At 45.7% G+C, this 22,125-nt stretch overlaps 1 protein-coding gene across 1 annotated transcript in view; it reads left to right on the top strand.

Moving 5' to 3' along the window:
• The window catches only part of LOC102558806 (acyl-CoA (8-3)-desaturase), a 36,181-nt gene extending 14,604 nt beyond the window's left edge, over positions 1 to 21,577 (top strand). The window contains exons 4-12 of the mRNA XM_059722500.1: positions 950 to 1,051; positions 1,244 to 1,372; positions 10,306 to 10,366; positions 12,201 to 12,274; positions 12,832 to 12,929; positions 13,408 to 13,504; positions 14,169 to 14,248; positions 16,262 to 16,387; positions 18,804 to 21,577. Of these exons, the coding sequence (XP_059578483.1) occupies positions 950 to 1,051; positions 1,244 to 1,372; positions 10,306 to 10,366; positions 12,201 to 12,274; positions 12,832 to 12,929; positions 13,408 to 13,504; positions 14,169 to 14,248; positions 16,262 to 16,387; positions 18,804 to 18,855 (819 nt within the window). The 3' untranslated portion in view covers positions 18,856 to 21,577. The remainder of the gene's footprint in view (positions 1 to 949; positions 1,052 to 1,243; positions 1,373 to 10,305; positions 10,367 to 12,200; positions 12,275 to 12,831; positions 12,930 to 13,407; positions 13,505 to 14,168; positions 14,249 to 16,261; positions 16,388 to 18,803) is intronic.
• Positions 21,578 to 22,125: the final 548 nt, after the last annotated feature.

Below are 22,125 nucleotides of genomic sequence, written 5' to 3'. Positions count from 1 at the left end.
GCATTAAGTGTCTCATGTAGATGCACCCACTGTGTTCAAAGGAGATGGCAGCAGGCTTAGTCTCAAAGGAGAAGTGGAACTTATTCATGCTTCAGTAGAACTCCTTTAAAGAACTGAATCTGTTTTATGGTGTTCAGCCCCAGTTCTTAGTTCCTTAAATCTCCTTTAAACCACTTTTCTCCTCCAAAAAAATTAGCTGGTTATGTACAAATTAAAATGTGTTTCTAATATTAGCAAGGTAATTTTTGTTTGTTTGTTTGTTTTGTTTTTAATGAATTTGAGGTTGAATGTGCTGAAAACAGGAAGTCTACTAGAGTTAAGAATATGGGTTCTCAGCTGGTATGAAGCATTGTTTACAGAGAAATACTGTATATCTTGAACATATTGAGGATGCAGAAAGTTCCTTCCTACCAGTGAGAAGCAGTCTTACCTGATTGACTCAACTGGACAGTACGAGGAAATAGAATTTATCTAAAACTTTGCACAAGGAAAATGAACATGTCCCTGGATCTAGCAGAAGAATCCCTCAACAGTTTTGAGTGAACTGATTGCTTAGTTTGAGTGAATTGCCTAGGACGGAAGTTTATAAAGTGGATACAGTATTTCTCTGATCCTGGCATTGACATGACCTAAAACCTGGCCCTATTAGGGCATGTCTATGTATGTCCCTATGGCACCATGGTCATGGCACCATCATTTAGTACTTCCTCTTGGAAGTGATAAATGATGGCACAGTAACAGTTTGTACTGCACTGTGCCAGTGCTGCAGTTATTTTTTGATGCTATGTTACTACAGCAACCTGTTATAACAAGGGAGTATGTTGCTATGGCAACATAGCTGCATCACGATTTTTGCCTGCTGACACTACATCGCTGTAGCGTGTTGCTACGGTGACATATAGTCACATGTAGATGCACCCTTAAATAAGTAATCTCTTTTCTTTTCTAGTCCCAAGCTGGTTTTCTGCAGCATGATTTGGGACACCTTTCTGTTTTCAGCAATACCAAGTGGAATCATTTGGTTCATGAATTTGTGATGTGTCATTTGAAGGTAAGTGCCTGGTATGAGTGTGTTCATCTTTGAACTCAGCAATTAGGAGGGCCCCTGGCCCTTCAGATAGCATTAGGATGTCCTTGGAACATGGTGAGGCACTGGGAAGGGGAGGGTTCAATAACTTGCAAATGAAGTGATCGATATTTGGCAGTGTTGTCTTGAGTCTTGTTGGCTCCTCTTTTTTTGCAGGGGCTTTCAGCATCCTGGTGGACTCTCCATCATTCTCAGCACCATGCCAAGCCCAACTGCTTCAATAAAGACCCTGATATTTCTATGCATCCCTTAGTATTTGCTTTGGGGAAGAAACTCTCAGTGGAGGTGAGTGGCGATAGTAGGGATTGGCTAGGAATTGTTTAGGCTACTGGAAAAAAGATAATACTAAAAGGATCTGAAATCATGGAGCTGTAGGACTGGAAACAAACTAATACTCAGAGCTGTGAAAGGAGAAGGATTGGACACAGAACTGCTGCCTCAAGTTTCCCTAGTTTATGCTAAAAAAAGGTAAGAGAGGCACAGGGTACAGAAATGCCACCCTAGGTATCATCTATGGAAGGGGTGGCTAACCTGTGGCACAGATAAGTGGCACAGGCAACCTCTGTGTGTGACACATGGCATTTTGGGGAGGGGACAAGCAACACAATGGCAGATATGGCAGGGAGCAGAATGCAGAACATCAGATCAGGCATGGAGCAAAGGGCAGAAAGCAGAAAGGAGAGTAGAGGCTGGGTCAGATAAAAAGCTGAGCTGAAGATTGAGTAAGAGAACAGGGTTCAAGTGGCACTCGGGGAGGTTCTGGGGCTAATTTGTGGCATGTCTGTCAAAAAGGTTTACCCTTCCACTGGTCTATAGAGTGTATCATGACAGCGCTTACACCAAAGAAACAGCTGAAAAGGGATGAAGCAGAAAAGAGCTTTACTTTTCTTTTTTGTTTTTGTTTGTTTGTTTGTTTGTTTGTTTTGTTAGCTGATCAAAAAAGAGTTTGGAAACTATCAGAATCCTGACCTAGGTTACAAAACTGATGTCAGATACTAACAGAACTTTCAGTGCCTGGAAAGCTGTCACCACTGAGCTGAAGAATAATTTGCTGAAACAGAACCAAAGCAAAATAGTGGTGGGCAGTTGGAAGGGCTTAGATGAATTCTCCTGATCCATTATACCACATTCCTTTAAAAACATACTTCTTCCAATTGCCAAGATAGTCTACATTCTGGATATCTTAAGGTTTCCTCATCACTTCAAGCTATGTAAATTACTGTACACTAAAATGCCCTTCTTCATCCCTATGAGTCTTAACAGGCAACAGAGTTATATCAGTGTAATCATTCTTACATCAGCAAAAAAAAGATGGACAAATGATGCGAACCCCTACACCAGGATAACTTCATTCTGTGTACAATTATCCTGAAAGGCATAGGGGTAAAACTCCACCATTGTATTCCTGTAATGGGTGTCTAAATTCCTCTGGAATAACTGCATGTCTGTCTTCTCTAGATCCTGGTGTGAATTATATCAGTGTATAAAACCAATGTACGTTACACCAGTGTAACTGAGTTGTCTGTTCAGGATCTATTTCTGGCTGAGTGTTTAACTAGTCCGATCATGCTCTGATATGTCCAAAACAATTATTCTTAACTAGAGTGCTCTGACACCTTGAGGTGCTGCAAGATCCTTTTAAGGTTGCTGTGGAGTGCCCTTTTTCGGGTGATCTTAGTCTGTGCTTGCCTCTCTGTGGCCCAGGAATGGGTTTATGGGTATCTTGTGCCATGCAGCAGAAAGGCAGCATGGATTCCTCTCTCACTCTGCCTTGTGCTGAGGTGGCCACTGCTGCCCAGAGCTTCATGAAAGTGCTGCCCAGCCCTGCCCAGGCCAGCCTGGCCCAGCCTGGCCCAGGTCCTGAAGCACATAGCTGACTGACTCTGCATCAGCTCTATCAGGGCCACTGTGGCAGTTAGACCTGGGTGAGTCAGGGATTGCCAAGTTCTGAGTTCAGTACCTGCCTCTTCCTGCATCTGCAGGGTTGATCTCTCCTCCCCCCAATATAACCTACTTTCCCTTTCTCTTCCCTGAGTAGATGCCTATGGCCGTGGGCAATGCATAGGGGTGTTGCCTACCCTTTTGTGCCTTGGACAACCTCAGTGCCCCAGTTGTGTTGTGTGTGCAGCCTGGTATCTTATCCCTACCAGCCAGAAAGACCTGGTGCCACATCCTGCACTTGGGCATCACCGGACTCTGTCCATTATGGCTCCAGGGCTTGAGTTTAGTGGGGGATTACCCTTGGAAAACAAAGGGTAGAAATTGGCTCGCTCGTTCCCAGTACCAAGTGGTGACCTGGAGCTATGTGTGGGGAGTTCAGGTGTTGTATTAGGAACACATATGTGTGGGTCCAGGCAGATCTGGGAGTGGGATCCCTGCCAGCAGCATGAAGGGGTAAATATTATACCATATTTTTAATATTGTATTGTAATATAAATATATAATTAATCATATTTATTATTTAAAATGATTACATTTACACTGTATTTATTCAAATATATAATGACCCTGAATATAATATGATTCCCCCAATAATTACATTCTAGTCTAACAGTATCAGGCCCTCCAGGGGCAGCTGTGATGACCCCTGGTGGCCTTTTGCCTCCTGCCCTGCTTCAGTTCAAGGGTACCCTCCCTTTCCTCTTCCCTGCCATGCCTTCCTGTACTTTGATGATTTTTCAAAGGTCCTAGGGTGAGCTCTCATTTATCTTTTGGCCAGCAGACCCCATTTTGGACTTTGCCGATTCTAATCTTGCCCCTCAAATGCTAAGTAAGCCCTCCTGGCCTGTCCATGCCCCCCAGTGCATCTGTTGCCTTAAAAGCTACTTGTGGATTCCTTCCATCCCTAAAGCCACACCCATGTCTTGCAGATGTTACAAGTTATTGCAGATGTTAGGCCTCTGCAGGTCTCTACACCCTTGTCAGGGCTTCAACCTTCCCAGTCTTGAGCCCTTTCCTCTGGCTGTGCCCCTCTCAGCCTAGGTCCACTGCGCTGGACCTCGGCTTCTGTGCTTCAGCACCTGTTTTGCCCCTCTCAGGCTTTGGGCCCCAGGCCCCAGTTTCTGCCCCTCTTGGCCTCTGGGCCCCTGGCCACCCTAGCTTCAGGGCACTTCTGTTGACTTTCTAGCCCAGGCTTTGGCCCTCTTGGCTGCTGCCTGCCTGTGTCTTGATCCCAGAACCTGGCAGGGCTTAAAACACCACATTTCCTTTGGGCAGCACTATGGCTTATACCCTGCCCCAACAGGCTCAACCCCTCATGTGCCCTCTGGCACCTTCCATGTCCTCTCCTGGTAGCCATACTCAGTCCCCTGGTTTAAACCTTAAGTCAAAATACCAGCAAACTGGCTATAACTACACCTGTAAGCCCACTGGCTGTGTAACAAACCCTCCACATGCTGGGTCCTACTTTCCTGCAACATGAATGACGTGTGATCCCGGAGGCTGGAGGGGTACGGCGACTGCCCACAGGTGGTGGTAGAGGTGGCAGCGGTGAGCAGAGAGCTCCCACAGGTGGCTGCAACAGTGTCAGTGGTGGGGGTGGCAAGCACCGACTAGTGGCAGGCAACCACCCACAGATACTGCCAGCAGCATCAGCAGTTGCCAGCAGTGAAAGGTGACCACCCGCAGATGCAGCTGGCAGTGTCGACAGCGAGGGAGGGAGGAGTGGTGAGCGGTGGTAAGTGGCGACCACCTGCAGGCACTGCCAGCAGCATTGGTGGCGCTTCTCTCAGGGGGTGCACCGCCAATATTGGGGGGTGCATGTGCACCTGGGTGCACCCCCTACGTGTTGCCAATGCTGGCAAGCGATCAGTTCCTTACTTGTACTTCCCAAGGCAGCTCAGGGATCAGTCAGTTGCCCTCCCCCTAATTTCAGGCATCTTGCTTCAGAGCTCTTCTCCCTGCTACCTGCAGGACCAGATAGCCTATCCTTGCTCAGCCCCTGGGCTTATATGCTTCTCAAGCCCTGCCCCTTCCAGTTAGGTGGCTCCCCAGCCACCCACAGCAGTTGTAAGGGCAGTTTACAACTGCTATGCTTTCTTCCTTAGCAGTGGCCTTGCTACCCTAGCAGGGTTTTGACCTACTGTCCTGTTGCTGGGTTACTAGCCCTGCAATAGACATGCATAGCCTGTTGATCCCTGGCCACCTACTCCCTGAAGCCAGCCCATAATGAATGGCATTTTCCCCACCTGAGGGCCCTCCATGCTGCTGCTTCTTCCCTTAAAATAAAGGAAGCCTCTGGCTCCCTGTTACATCTATATATAGAAAATGTATAAATTTGTTATAATCTTCCAGGTATAGAATTAATTATTAGAAGTTTGCCTTGAATTTTTCCTCCTCCCACTGCTAGAGCAAGGAAAAGAAATCTGGAGGATCAGGTAGCCCCCTTGCTCTCTGCTTCCCCTCAAACTTTTTCCTGAGCATCCCTTTCCCTGTCTCCTTATTGTCAGACTTTGCTCTCTCCAAGCACATGAAAGTGAGAAGTGAATTTAAAAACTTTGATATTGAACTAAACATTTCTGTAGTCATTTGAATATAGTACTTTACATATATCTCACCCAGAATTGACAGCATTGATGCATTTTACCTTTTTTTTAAATTGTCTCAACTTTTGGCATATGTATTCCATAAAGACACTTTTAAGCAGTGCTTTTGTAACTATTTGGCTATAGAACAAATTTCTTTTTTTGCAGAACTATTTATTTATATCTATGTATATAGATATATATCTATATCTATCTATTTATCTATATGTACCTCTACCAACCCATCAAGTGACCACAGTGGTTCACCTGACAGATCAAAACACACTTTACCAGTTAAACTATTTTAGTTCCGTTACAAAGTTCGCATCGCACACCTGCTCACCTGCATGCCCACACCCATCACCATTCCAGTGCTTTCACTTGTCATCATTATATTTGTCCTCATCATCATCGCTGTCCTCACTGTTGTCATTGTTGTTCTCTTCAGAGGGCTTGCCTCTGAAAAGTCTATGCTAGTTCCCTCTCCACCATATGAGGTCCACCATCTCTTTCCCATCTTCCTTTTCTGTTTTCCTGTAGTACCAATACATTTCACTCAGACCCATTTTAAGGGGGTGGTCTTGCATTGAGCCACCTGCCTCACTGTATCTGACCACCTTCCAGGCTCTGAGTGCCTCCCTGTGGGTGCCTCACATCTGGTTGACCCCCTTTCTGGAGCACAACCCCAAGCCTGGGGGTAACGCCACCACCACCAAGAGTCTGGACAGATCTCAGGCCCATGTCCTCTGGGAAACACCGGCCTAGTAGTCCTTGAGAGTACTTGACCCACTACAAGAACCTGGGGTTCTTCCTTCAGTCTGAAGCACAGATAATGGTCTTCCTTAGTCAGCTGAACCAAGGGGACCCCAAGGCATAATCTAGACCCTCTCCCAATGAGTCTCCCACACTAGGTACAAAGGAGAACTTTATTGGTTACAAGGAGTAGGTTTGGAATAGGGTACAGAGTAGAGCACTAATCAGAGAAATCCGTTAAAGCAAACAGTGGCATGGTAGCCTTTGATTCTGCATCTGTGTTACTGCAAGCTATATATCTAGGTAAATCTCAAGTATCTTACAAGTATCGTCCAGAGGCAGGAGGAGATTTCCTCTGGAGGCAGGCAGTTCATTGACCATGAGCTTCAAGAGAGAGAGTGTTTCAGATGATCCAGCTTCTCTGAGAGTTCTCATCATGACTGCTGCCCCGCCTTCTAGGCAGTCCTTAACTTATATAGACCTTATGACCTCACTTACCTGGTCCAATGGAGGCCAGCAACTGTTGGCTGCCAACCAGTCAATTTGAAATGCATCACTGGTTGCCGGGCAGACTGGCAAGGTCTCTAGCCCCCTCCCAGTCATGATGGCATTGCTTAAAACAATAGGGAGTTTAAGCCCCGACCCAAGTGTGTGAGGCCAGTCATGTAGGCAGAGGGAGCAGGTTTTCCTCTCCCTCTGGAATTTATCCAGCTCAGGTTACAACTCAGGGTTACCTGAAGCCAATGAGACCAGAGGTGTCTGCCCTCTGCAGTGACCATGGCAACCAAATTGTCAGATTAGGCATCCACCTGATAGCAGAGTTTGGGGAGAGACAGGGATGGCATTCTGCCATGTTTTTATATTTGTCCTTATCGACATCGCTGTCCTCACCATTGTCCTCATTCTCTTTGGGGGCTTGCCTCTGAAAAGTCTATGACTCCACCATATAAGGTCCACCATGTCTTTCCCATCTTCCTCTTCCATTTTACTGTAATACCAGTATATTTTACTCAGCCCTATTTTAATATAGTCCTCGATTGTGGGGTTTGAGTGCCTACTTGTGAACAGGTTTCTGGCTTTCCACAGGGCATACCTGAAGCAGAAGATGAACTGGTCAAAGCAAGGTGTTTGCGCGCATAGAACAAACTTTTAAAAAAAATATATTTTGGCAAAATGTTTGTGTACCAGGTCAAATTAGCTAGATCAGTTCTGAATCCTTTGAATCATTCAAAAGCCTTATGTGGCCCTACTACCAGCAAGTATTCTCCCGCCCTGACTTTTCAGTGTGGGGCTTCAAATCCCTCTAAATCCTTTGGCAGGCATCCTACATGCAGGCCCAAGCCCAGAGCCTTGGGGTTCACCATATGGCCACAGGAGTAAGCTAGGGAGGAGTCACCCATTCCCTTCAAGTTAGTGTGTAGCCAAGATCCTCCTACTGGGAGCTGGCCAGTGGGAAGCTAACTATGAGGCTGTCACTGGGAGTCCAGTCCACAAGCTCAAGTATCAGAACAGTGCAGAAACTACACTTGATCTTAGCACACAAGAATACAACAAACTATGCATGATATCAGTTCAAAGCCAAAAGTCTATCATATAGGTCACTGGGCTGAGTTCATGGTGACCCCACAGCTCAGCACTGCTCGGTACATGTGCGTACTCTAGATATCCCCCACAACAGATCCATGTGCGGGGCCCAGGAGCAATAAAATTTGGTGCCTGAGGCCAAGCAGATCCCATGTACCCTGGACAAGCTGCTCTTCAGCAGATGTGAAATCGGCGGCGCGCAGCGGGATTGGGGGATAGATGGTTGGTGAGCGACCGGATGATAATTTTGCGGTGCGGGGCTGAGCCACCAGCTCTAGGTGGGCCCTGTAGGAGGTGCCATGGCTGCTCTGCTTGGCTCTGCAGGGCCCCCCAAAACACAGGGCCCAGGGCGGTCACCCCGATTCACCCTACCCAAGGGATGGCTCTGGTGGGGACATACTAATAACATGTGACAGGCTGAGAGAGACTCTGACAAGGGGATTCTGGGTAGACAGTTTGGGGTCCTGCTTGGTGATGTTTGCTAGATATTTGAGGCTGGTGAAAAAACAGGAATAATTGGAACTAGCTGACCTCAGATGTGGGGGTTAAGAGAAAGTCAAAATGTATGTAATATAGTGTCGCACCATGACTTCAAAAGAGTCAGTGATGAGGGAAACTGTGCTCAATGGGCAGTGCCATGTATTTTAATTAAAGAGGCTACACTGATCTATTCTGTTGGTAGGTTCTCATTAGTTTGCACAGTGACAGTATCGTAGCTTGTGTTTGTTCCTGTGGCCATATGACGGAGGGGAAGCGAAACTCTGGAGCATCTGAACCCTAAGCCTCTGGGCGTGGGCTTGCACATAGGATGCCTGCCAAATAATTTTGAAGCATCTGAAGCCTGAGGTGGGGGTCAAGGATGTTTGCTGGTGGTAGGGCCACATATGGTTCTTGAATGACTCACAAATATGGAATTGATTTGGCTGATTTGGCTTGGAACACAAAAAAAAAATCCTTAAAAAAAAAGTTTCTCACCAGTGTGCTTGCCCAATATGGGTTACGTGTTTTATAGTCGTGATCAGTGTTGGTTGTATTTAATCACATCCAGAGTTGATTTCCATTCCTGAGCATGTGCTGCTTTTGTCAGTAGCTTCATAATAAACAAAGCATTTAATAAGATTTCATAGTACGTGAGTGTAAGATGAGAAGATTTTTTTCCCTTCATGCTACTTGGATGGCAGGGGGGAGCCTTGTATTTTATTTAAGTAAATACAGTATATTTGTTTTTAAATTAAGGTGCTACTAAATTCTGTAAAGTTACAGTGGGGTACCTCAAATCTAGAAATGTTGAGAACAAGTGGTCCAAAGTAATCCTCATATTTGTGGACTCTAGTTTTGATTACTTCAGTTCACTTGTGGCCTAATCTTTTGTCACCTTATGTAGCCATGCAACAGTTATTTTTTGCAGTTGCACAAAATTGGGATCCTTTTTCCATCTGTGGCAGAACAGGATCACCCTGTACACATGCCTGATGGAAGTGAAAAGAGTCCTTTCAGTTTTTAGCTTAATAGCCCAGTGAATAGCTGGGTTATTAGCTCAGGGAGCTAAACTAGATTTTAGACCCTGAATCTGGGGCTTGGGGTTGGGGGCAGTGGGTCAGGAGCAAGGGGCACCAACAGGGCTGGGAGGTGGAGGGATGTGGGTTGGGAGTGAGAGGCACTGGCAGGGGCAGGGGGCTATGGCTCAGAAGTGAGGGGAACAGCAGAGCTGAGGGAGATAGGGGAACTGTCTTGGTAGTGAGGGGCAATGGCATGGGCAGGGGCAGGACACTGGCGTATCAGGGTTGCTCAGCACCACAAAATAGTGGGGGACAGCCATAGCTGGATCCACACCCTGGTGAACAAAGAGGGCAGCGAGAGCTCTGATTTTTTCCATGATAAAAAAAAAAATCAAATGCAAAAATATATAGGTTTTTTAAATGTATTTTATTATAAAGATTGAGGCACTGGTAGGCTTCCAGGCTTCTCTAAAGTTGTAAATATATCAATAAAACATTGTGTTCAACTGATACCTATATATAGTGGCATTTCCTTTTAAACATGGAAAAACATGGATTTTGGAATTTTTAAATCTACACATGCCCTTACGGCACTGTTTTTACTGCACCGTGCTAGTGGTGCATGGTTATTAGCAGCTGCTACATTGCTATAGTCATGTGCTATAGTGAGGGAGCGCAGTGCTTTGGTGATGTAGCTGTGGTGTTACGGTTTGTGCCTTCTGATACTGTGTCACGGTAGTGCATTGCTACAGCAATGTAGCTTCTTGTGTAGACGCACTCAAGGAGGAAGAAATGGGAGGAGCCTGAGGGGACTTTTCTCTAGTTCTGCTGACCTTTCATAGCACCTTCTCTTTTACAGCTTGGCATGCAGAAGAAGAAATATATGCCTTATAATCACCAGCACAAATACTTCTTTATTAGTAAGTATGTCTGTCTTCCCATAAGGTCTTTAATCTAGTCATCAGCACAATCATTTACATCAGATTCTCACAAGGGACAGAGGGCCTTCTTGTAGGCCAAAGCCTGTGCCTAAGCTAAACTTTTAAAAGCAATTCAGTGGGTGTGTCTACATGTGCATTTACACCGGCTTAAATTTACTGCGCAGTTACTGCACAGTAAGTGGAAATAGGCCGGTGTCTACATGGGCAGGCACTAATGTGCATTAATGCTGTGTGTGGACTGCCTTGGGACTAAAGATAGTCCCAAGGTAGTCCACAAACACTGTGTTACTGCGCAGTAAGTCATCTACATGTGTATTATTGCACATTACCTAATCGAGCATAAATCTGATATCTGCATGATACAGGTATCAAATTTACACTCAAGTTGGCATAAGTTGCCATATTTACTGTGCAGGACGGGTGTGCATGTGTAGATGTGTGCCTGTACTATGCAGTAATTTTGGTTACTGTGCAGTAAATGCGCATATGTAGTCATGCCCAGTATAGCTGAACTTGCAATATATATATATATATATATATATATATATATATATATATATATATATGCGTGTGTGTGAATCCTTGTCTGCCTTTAGAATTTAAAATATCTATAGCTCCTCTTATTTTATTTTGTAGAATGTTTTCATGGTGAGACATAGGGTTGCTTAAAGGGCTCTGTTACTTTGTTTTGCAAAAGTAGGGGGTGTTTTTTGTGGTGAAACAAAACAATTGTGGAAATTGGGGGTTCTTTAGCAAATTGAAAGTGTAGACTGCAGGAATTTGGATTCTTCTCCTAAAATGAAGCAGCAGTTGCAGGAAAAGCACACCATGATCTCTGATTACTTGAGGATGCACAGGTAGATTAAGTGGTATGGATAGCCACATTCTCAAACCTCCCTGGCTTGAACCTGACAAAGGCAGGCACTCTAGCCATAGGGCAATATTGGGCTGATTTGTAGCTTCCCGTTGCCTCCAGGGAGCCTGTCAATGAGCCAGACAGGCTCACCTAGGCATGTGAGACTTAAAATTTCTGGTGCTTTAACAAGCTGCTGGTATTCAAGTTCCCATGCTCCCCATGGCTCTGTGCTCCTGCCATGTTAAGCCCCAGCCACTCTGTGCTTTGACTTGTAGCCTATCGAGAGCCCTCTTCCCTCCCCGCATCCCAGGATAAGAACAGGGGAGGTGCAGAGGGAAGCCACAGTTCCCATCAAGCTGCCAGACTAGGGGAGAGTCAGCAGCACTTGTGGGGAATGGGGCTAGGCAGCATGGGAAAATTTCAATTTACTTTGAGTAACTGTGGTTAATTGAACATTTCTGTGGCTGTCACCCAGCTCAGAGTGAAAGGCACAGTCCTCTCCAGGGAAGACCAGAGGGGGTACGATTGGGTTGACAGGGTTTGGAAGAGGGTTTCCCACAATACAGCCCTCCCTCCCAAAACCCCAACACAGGACAGGAATGGGGGGGGGGGGGGGAGCCTGTAGGAGGAAGCCTCAGTCCCCATGTTTCTCCAGCTCCTGACTGCATGTTCCTGGGGCAGCAACCCCCCTCTCCCTCCCTGCCCCACTCAGAGGAGGGTTGAAGCAAGGACACCTGGGTTCTTAGTCATATCCTTGCTCACCAGCCCTTTAGCAGTAAGGCAGAGCTGTGTAGGTCAGAAGCTATATTCACCCTTAATGTGCAACTGCTCACAGTACATTTTAACTTTAATATTGTATAGTATTCTATAGATTTTGTATTTCCTAAAGGTAATGTGTAACAACATTCTATGACACACTGTATTTCATGTTTCAATATTTTTTGTTTCCTTTTCCAGTTTTTCCAGTTTTGGTGGCTGTACTATTTCAAGGATACTCTTTGTACTTCATAGTCCAACGCAAAATTTGGAGGGTAAGTATACTCAGCATTCATTACTCATAGACAGTTGCAAACAGGAAGCTGTGGTACTCTCCTAATTGCACAGGTTTTTAGGGTAGGACACTTACTAGTTTATAATGGCAAATGAGAATTACGGAACATGGATAGTAATGTATTCTCAGAACTTAAATTCACATTGCTGTGAGGTGTTGTAAGAGAACTATAGCGCAAAGTGTATAGTGGGGTTATACAAAGAATTTCTGCGTCTGAATCCTGATAGCCCAGGGTAGTGGAGGGAAACCAGGGGAATGAACTTTTGTGAACCTTCTGGTATGAGATTTCTCAGGCTGTGCTCTGTTATGTGAGCTAGGGAAGCTACAGTATATTAACTATTCATGCCAGTCAGGGAAATTTCTCAGACTGAATCCTTGCCGATGGGGAGATGGAGCAAATATTCAAGGGATGGATACCAAGTGAACATTACATACTAGAATTTGAGATTTTACTTCTTCCATTGTTGGATGATGGAGGAGCACTGTGGGGTTATAAGCTGCTTTTCTGATTAATATTATTTTTCTTTCTTTCTCCAGGAGCTAGCTTGGACTCTGGCCTATTATATCCGACTCTTTTTTGCCTTTGAGCCGTTGCTGGGAATTAAGGGTCTCTTGGGTTTCTTCCTGCTATTCAAGTAAACTTTATCCCATCCACCATTCTCCTTGCCTATTGATAGTCACACATGACCAATTAAACTGCTTTTTCTTCCCTGATTCCAGCCCTCCCTGTTGCCTCTGGCCACCCTTTCCCACCCATACCCATCATTGTTTCTTGCATGTTAAGAGTAAAAATGTTGTTTTTCAAATGTTGCCCCCATTTTTATAGGAACTTTCTCACTGACTACTCATTGCTTGGAACATGGGGAGGAAATTTTATATGCTCATTGACTTTAGTTGGTCTGAGGGACTTTTACTGAAAAATTGCTAGGATAAACAGAAGCATTCTACCAATCATTTGGTTTAGGGATTGCAGGTCTGTTTGACTGAAGAATGATTGGTTTAGGCAAATTGGCCAGATACCTCTAAGGCCTTGTTTGGGTGCATTTTATTGGCAGTAGTTTGACTTGGTGGATCTCAAGCTAGACAATGACTGCTCTGTCTTTGTTTTTACAGGCTCTTGGAGAGTACCTTGTTTACCTGGATTTCCCAGTCGAACCATATCGCAATGCACATAGATTATGATAACAACATGGATTGGTTTTCTACACAGGTAACGTAATCTCTCCTAACAGGAGCTGTAGGCTTTGGGTGTGAATTATACTTACTGAAATTTTAAAGTGGGCATGAAGGCCAACAGGGAATCCACTGGGGGCAGGGGATGCTATTTAGAGAGCAGTTTTTTGACCTATTATATGGAAGGTAGGGAATAAATCCTTTACTGCCTGGAGTTGACATTGAGACTGCATTGTAAATATCAGAATCAGAAAAAATTGATGTGAGAACAAGGTGTGGCTGATATAGTCACACCTCATGACATTGTCTCTGCAAAGGGGGCTCTTATACTATCCTCCCTTCCAACTTCTTTGACCCTGTGGCTATTTCTTACCAATGGGAGGTGTGAGGGGAGTCCTGTATTGAAAAGTGGGAGAGCAAATCTATGCCAGTCTAGCTGAGAAGGCCATATAACTTACCATAGCTGAATGAAGAACTGATTAAAACATTAGCTATTCCATATTAAAGCATGCCATTCTCATTCATAGATAGTCTTACTGTTCTGAGGAAACTACATGAGAGTATATGACCTGCAGGCAACCATGCTCAGCTTAGAGGAAAATGGGGTTGAGGGAATGGCACAAATTCTCCCATATACAAAATAGGTTAGAAATTAAGCATCCACAATGCCATATTTATCTCTCTGCATTTTCTTGTCCCAGCTCCAGGCAACATGCAACGTGGACCAGTCTCTGTTCAATGACTGGTTAACTGGACACTTGAACTTCCAAATAGAGCACCAGTGAGTACAGTTGCGAAGGTCTCCTACACACATGTGGGGAGCCTGCTCTGATGCATGGGAAATCCAGCATGTCAGAGCAGACTCGACTAATCGAGTCTGCTGGGGCACAGAAATTGATGCACTCCAGCAGCCTCACAGGTCACGTGTATCAGTGTTGCCGTGTGTCTCCACACTGACAAAATGGCAGGAGCGCACTTTGAAATAAAGCACATCTGTCACAGCGGGGTCCTCACGGAGGGCCGTGATCTCCTTGAGGCCCTCTCACCGCGCTACTCCGGCCCGAGGGCACCCTCCATTCTCGCCCGCCACGTCTTGGTGTAATATGTAATAGGGAAGCTGCCTTGTGTTTCCTCGGGCCTGTCAGCTCCTGGACCCCTCGTGGGTCTCCCCGTACAATGGGCGCTACCCAAGCGCCCTAGCCTTGTGGGCTATGCGTGGCTCCTACTAGCCCCTAATACCACGCCCCAAGCCTCGCAGATGTAAAGGACGTTGTCCGGTCTGTCTCTCTACTGTGGCCCACCCTGGGCTCCCTCTCTTATGCCCGGCCTCTTGCTGGGACTCTCGTCTGGCCCACTCTGGGCCTCCCCTGCCAGTGTGGTTCCGCTCCGGGACTCTCTAGCGGGCCTCCGGTCCTATGGGCCAACTACACGGATACCCTCCCTGACTCTGGCTCCCCACGCTGCTACTCCCTGTCTTCTCAGGGGCAACCGCAGCGCCCTGCCTTGGTCTGAGGGGGATTGCCGCACTAGCCTGCGGCCGGGCTCGCTATGCCCGTGCACCCACACTGGGCTACTCAATAAAACACAATGGCGTTCCCCCTCTCTGGGGCTCGCCGCGCCCACACTGGGCTACTCAATAACGTACAAGGGCATTCCCCCTCTCTGGGGGCTCACCGCGCCCACGCTGGGCTACTCAGTATGGCCCCACTCTCTAGGGCTGCTCAGTATGGCGCTCCCCCCTTCTCTGGGGCTCGCCGTGCCCACACTGGGCTACTCAGTAATACCACCCCTTTCCTGGGGCCGGGGGGCTATGTCCCCCCACACGCAATCCGGGGTCTCGGTCCCCGTCCGCAACCTACGGGTTGCACCCGCGACCCACTGGCCGCGCTCCTCGCCTCCAGCTGCTTGCGCAGTGGCGTGCGAGCTGCGCCTTTGGGGTCTATGTTCCCCCACACGCAATCCGGGGTCTGAGTCCCCGTCTGCAACCTACGGGTTGCACCCGCGACCCACTGGCCGCGCTCCTCACCACCAGCTGCTCATACACTGGCATGCGAGCTGCGCCTTCCCTGGCGCTATGAACAATAATGCGCCCTCCTGGCGCTAGGGCACCCCACACTCTCTGGGGTCCCTGTGATTGAGGCCTCCTCCAACCCCTACAGCCTTGCCCAAGCCTCCGGGTGTAATAACACAAACACAAAGCAAAACCACAAGCCCCTAGGCTGTAACACAAATGCAAGCCACCTGGCCATAACTCCTCATCATAGCTCAAGCCTCCAGGGCTATCATGAGCTGTACTTGCAACTTAGGCTCCTTCCCATATCTCGGCTGAAGGAGCCCCTGCCTCTCTGGCTGCTGGCAGAGAACTGCCAGCCTGGCCTCAGCCCTGAGCTTTATAAGGGCCAGGCCCTGCCCCCTACAGGCAGCTGGCTCCGCTTGGTTGCTCCGGCAACCCACAGCTGTGCTCACTTGGTTCTGCCAGGGCGCTCTCCCTGGCAGTTTCTCCTCTCTTAGGAGCAGGCACTAAGGTGCCCTGCGACAACATCCAATGAGCTTTAGGTCAACGTGCCCCACTGCCACTTTCTCCGTGCAGGGACATGCAGTGATGCTAACCCACATGATGCACAGGCGCTTTTAATTAGTGTGGCTTGCTAATTAAAGTGCCCCGCGCCATGCCAGAAACACCTATAAAAATGCCCCACGGGAGAAGAGGAAATTCTTAGGGGGCAGTAGAGACAATGTACCTGGCAAAAAAGGGGGAAGAATGGTCTTACTAAAATTGTCTCTTGCCTTGTAGTCTTTTCCCCACAATGCCTCGACACAACTATTGGAAGGTGGCTCCGTTAGTGAAGTCTTTGTGTGCCAAACATGGTATTGAGTACAAGAGCAAGCCCCTGCTCTCTAGCTTTGCAGATATTTTACAGTAAGTATCATCAAGCAAATTATCCCCTTCATTACCAACAAAACAGGGACATTTATTGGGAATGAGGAATGTAAGAAAGCAGGCAGAATTAGGAATGAAAATGAATTTTGACTAGGTTACTCAGGCCTATGAATGCATTACTTGGCAAGATATTTTTACTTCTAAATCATAGCTTTTATTCTAGTGCCATAAAAGGACAGATCCAGATAGGTAAACTAGGGGCCAGATCCTAGGGGCCAGATAAGCATCTTCAAATGATTCTGTTCTATTCCACTCTAGTGGGAAATCATCAAGGTGTCTGCTTTTATGACATATCTGCATCTTAGCCTTGAGATTTATAACAAAATACACTGAGGAGGAAGACGCATCATCTTTTGCTTTAATGACTTATTCATAGATTCATAGATCCATAGATGTTAGGGTCGGAAGGGACCTCAATAGATCATCGAGTCCGACCCCCTGCATAGGCAGGAAAGAGTGCTGGGTCTAGATGACCCCAGCTAGATGGTTATCTAACCTCCTCTTATAGACCCCCAGGGTAGGGGAGAGCACCACCTCCCTTGGGAGCCCATTCCAGACCTTGGCCACTCGAACTGTGAAGAAGTTCTTCCTAATGTCCAATCTAAACCTGCTCTCTGCTAGCTTGTGGCCATTATTTCTTGTAACCCCCGGGGGCGCCTTGGTGAATAAATACTCACCAATTCCCTTCTGTGCCCCCGTGATGAACTTATAGGCAGCCACAAGGTCGCCTCTCAACCTTCTCTTGCGGAGGCTGAAAAGGTCCAGTTTCTCTAGTCTCTCCTCGTAGGGCTTGGTCTGCAGGCTCTTAACCATACGAGTGGCCCTTCTCTGGACCCTCTCCAGGTTATCCGCATCCCTCTTGAATTGCGGCACCCAGAATTGCATGCAGTACTCCAACTGCAGTCTGACCAGTGCCCGATAGAGGGGAAGTATCACCTCCTTGGACCTCCTTGTCATGGACTCAAGCAAGATAGAATAAATTGGCTGCTAGGTACCTAAATGCTGCTTTGGCATGTATTAAGTGATTTAAGTCCATAAGCTGAATCTTATCAGAAGTCAAATAAACTCAGTTGGCACCTAAATTAATTCAATGCTTCCATTTTGTACTGAAGACATCTGTAGATGCCTAAAGTTAGGCTTCTGTGCATAACCAAAAGTGCCTGAGTCTGAGACCTAGGTACCCAACTCCCACCTAAGCTCTTAAGTGACCCAGAATGAGCTGGGGTGGCTTCTCTAGTCTATCCAGGTCCCTGGCGGGATCCAAAGTGCTCTGAACTTGTCTAACCCATTCAATAGTATTGAGTTCAGCATATAATGGAGTAGTGGCAGCAGTGCCCAGCTTTTGCATAGTAATCTAGTGGTAGTGGTTAGAGCACTCACCCACCAAGTGGGAGACCTGCATTTTCATCCCAGACAGATGGAAACCTGAGTCTCCTGGTTTGAATGTCCTAACTACTTAGCTACTGGGCTAAAACATGGGAGAGCTTCCCTTGTGCCTTTTTCTAGACTTAAGGTTTACGGGGGCTGCAGGCCCAGCCCCTGGTCCTATAGAACTGGCAGCTGGGGGCCCCTGCAGGCAGAGATGTGGGGAGGGCCAGGGGGCTGCGTGTTATGAGTGATGGGCACCAACAGGGGTGGCGGATGTGGGTGGGGAATGATGGGCACCTGGGAGTACTGCGGGGGGTGGGGGGTGAGGGTTGGGAGTCAGGGGTCATGCTAAGGAATTGGGGTCATAAATGGAGTCAGGCTGAGGAAAAGTTTGGGAAGCACTAAGGTATGCCGGTATGTAATTGCATATGTGCCCCATCAGTGTAGAACCTACTGTACATGCTCAGTCTCCACATGCTTATACATCTGTAGTGCAGAAGGAAGGCCAGAAATGGTCAGTTGCACAGCTCAAAAACTGATCTTGGCATACAAAGGGAAACATAATTCCATCACAAATGGTCCAACTCAGAAGTAAACCTAGGGGACCTAGGTGCTCAGAAATTCCAAGACTAAGACATGTCCTTTCTTCTGTTTGCCAGAATTTCTGCCCAGAGTGCAAAACGTTGGGAGATTAATTTTTATTGCCTTATATTCCATATTTATTTTGGGATGGGGAGGGGGTAGTATTTTTAGGGAACAGTGAACTGTTATTCCTTCATTTGCTTCTGCCCCTCTGATTCTGAAGTGAAAGGGCACTCACTTCTGCCTTGTCTTCTTTGGGCACTATGGTGCAAGCACCACTTTGGAGGAAGAATGATGTTCTTAGCCCATGAACCCTTATCCTGCCAGAGCTGAAGAGTGGAAAGAAGGACTCACAGAAAAGGGCTTTCTGTCTAATAATTTTCCTCTGATTTATGTTCTGTTATCACTTCTGACTAATCAAGCTCCCACTATTTCCTTTCTGCAGCTCCCTGAAGGATTCAGGGGAACTCTGGCTCAATGCCTATTCACATGGATAAGAAAAAGTAACTTCTACGGAGAAACCATATTTGATTGCTATGAATATGAGAAGTCAGTAGAGGAGAAGCAGATTTAGGCTGATATGTGGGCCTCTTTTTCAGGTGGTGGATATGGTGAGCTTAATTCCAGTGTGAGTGTAAGGTATTTTACCTATCAAGGTCTTGGGTACAAGGGTGGTATGAGTGTATGAATCCACTGGGTGTCTATCATTCCATGGTAAATCATACTTTAGCAATGGCAATAGCAGTGTATCTCTGCTGACATTTCTATGTTGTATGCATAGGAGTGAGACATATTTAGTTATACCCTGTATAAAGCAGTTAAGAAAGTAAGTACAACAAGACATTTTATGGGAAAAGAGATAATTGGATCAGGAAGAGGTAGAAACTGGAGAGACAGAGAAAAAAGCAGGCATTGAGAAAGATGAAGAGGAGCTTTTTAAGGCTATAGTTTTAACCTGACAACTGTATACTAAATATACAAACCCAAAGGTGGGTGCAAGATCATATGGTGTGGACATGAAGCTAGAGAGGCCACACTGGATAAATTCAGATGCTAAGTCGTAATGGTCAAACTCTAGTATTAGCCAACATGCAAGCATTATTAGTCATGGGACCAGATAGGATTATATAAGATTAGAGCTATTGTCACATCTAGCGAGCCATTTATGAGTGTACTTTTGTGATCATGTATGTAAAACATGTGTAAGCACCTGGATCTCAGATTATACTGGAAAATGCAAAGGATGACTAAAGAGTTTGCTTTTGCTTTGCCTGTAGGCAAATCCAGTTGAATGAAAAAGTTAATGAAAAAAATTACTGATATTTTTTGGGCTTGTGGGAATATACTTTATCCACAGGGAGTTCCAGTTCCATTATTGTAACAGTTAAAATGCCCCTACATATTTTGTTTAGGAGAAGACTTACAAAATTCAGAAGCAAATTTATACCATTGCAATTCCATTCTTATTCTATCAGAAGGTCAAGAGTAGACAGATGTCCCTGACACCTTGATCCTGTGCTCCTGTGATTGTTCACATGGTATAGCCTAAAAAGTGAATCCAAAGGTTGCAGTCTGTCTCCCTGACTTTTGTTAGAGAGAGAAAAGAGTTGCTAGCTCAAACATGGTGTCTGATCAATAAATGGGGTTGAATCATTTCTGTCCAAAATGGCCAGTGTAACAGATTCAGAGCCCTCAGGACAGCACCCCTGTCAGCAGGGATCAAACTTGCACCATCCTTCCCCAGAACCACAATCCTAGGCACTACCTGAACTAAGGGAGACTCTTAGCTGTAACTAATGGCACACTTCAGATTCCATCTAGCCAGGAGAGAACAATGATCTACACATATAGCAGTCAGCATATTACACCTGATTGGTTCTTGGGTTACATGCTTCTGAGAGGGAAACCCCACATCGTTCACTCAAAAGGAATGATAGCTTTAGCTTTTGATTTTCTATTAATATATTATTGCCATAATATATGAAGAAACATACTATCCTTCCCCCCCAGCAGAGACCTAGAATGAATTTAAAAATTGATGTTACATTTGTGGGAAATAATCATACAATGTAGTATATAATATTTTTCATTCTTACGATATGTAATTTCTATTAACAATAAATAACAGTCTTGGTTTCTGTAAGTTTAATGCAGCTGTCTGTCTCTTGCAGGGTAGTTCTATTCCAGTGTTTTTCAACCAGGGTGCCAAAGCACCCTGGGGCAACATGAGATACTCTCAAGTGTGCCACAGAGTGCCATACAATGTTTTCCCACTTAACAGGGCTAATGTGATTCACAAGGTAAAGAATGATTCATAATATAAAGATATGAATCGATAGAGTTAAAAACATTTTGACTTGTTATGACCTTTCTGAGTTCTTTGCAACAGAAGAATTGTGCTATTATTTTTCCATCATTGCTTTTGAAGATTTCCAGGGTTGGAGATTGCACAGCTTCTCTAGGTAGCCTGTTCTAATGCTTGACCATGCACATAGAAACTTTATCCTGATCTCCAACCTAAATTATCCCTGCTGCAGCCTGAGGCCATTGCTTCTAGTCCTGTCGCCTCATGGCATATAAGTTTAGTACTGAAATAAACTAGTATTTTAGCCTTAAGGTAACTTGAATTAAAACAGACATTGGAACCAGACAGAAAGTGTTCTTTCTGTAAAAACCCAACTAGATCTGGAGCATCACTCCTGAAATACCAGTAGTAATGTGCTCAGAAAAATTAAAGGATCTGTAAAAAACAGGGGCCAGGGTTATTGCTTGAAAGGATTAGAGATTTACTGGTACATACAAAGGTATACCTGTTTTCATCTCAGTGTAAAAGCTTCCCTTACAAACCCATTCTTCACACTGATTTCAAGTCTACAAATGTTTCAAAACATGCTCATATCCTACATTTTATAAGGCTAAAGTGGTATATGCTAGCAAACCAAATCTATTTGGTGCAGTCTGTTGATCCCAATAGGCTACACAATTTCTTGGAGGTCAGAAAGGATTTTCAAAGGCTGGAGTTCAACTTTCTCATTTATATATTATCCTTTATAAACTAGGAAGACTTAAACACCATTTTCTCTGCCTATCTCATTTTCCCTTTGAGCTGTACAGTCCACCTACACATGTGGAAGATAAATTGTAATGAGCCATAAAACCACTGTCTGTATCAAGTCCATGGTTTTCAATATTCAGTAAAGTTATGAATTTTTGCTCCAAGGTCTGTCTTTTAAAGGTATTACACAGGTTTCCTTCAAAGGTTTGGGCAAGATATCTATTGTTTCAGTCCTTTCAGGACATCCTAGTCCTTCCAAGCTATAGTGGTCTTTTTTCTACCATGACCTTTCAGTTCTCTTGGTCCCTGGTTATGGACATCCTAGTCTCCCTAGTCTTCCCAGATCATATGGGTCATCCAATCCTTCTAGACCATGTACCATAAGTCACATGGGACCAAATGAGGCATCCATTTCTCCCAGACCATGTAGGTCCTCATCACTCGGCACCTGTTGGGGATACTTGGCCTACTCCTTCCTCAAATATACCTGTGATGTTAGGGAGTGCTGTGCTAAGGAAACTTTTGTCCATCATGTCATGTTTAGTTCTGGACTTAGGAACCTACTCCAACCCTTCCCCTAGTGAAATCTCTGGGTCTACATCTGCCTGGTATTCCAGGGTGATCATTCCTCCATCCATCAGGTCCTCTTGGCCCCTGGACTTCTTATACTATACAAAACCAACAATGATGACTGGACACAGAGAAAAAGTGT

Source organism: Alligator mississippiensis, chromosome 2 (assembly GCF_030867095.1).
Source record: "Alligator mississippiensis isolate rAllMis1 chromosome 2, rAllMis1, whole genome shotgun sequence".
NCBI lineage: Eukaryota > Metazoa > Chordata > Crocodylia > Alligatoridae > Alligator > Alligator mississippiensis.
Note: the sequence above shows the minus strand (reverse complement) of the source record. Positions and strands in the feature narration are given on the sequence as shown.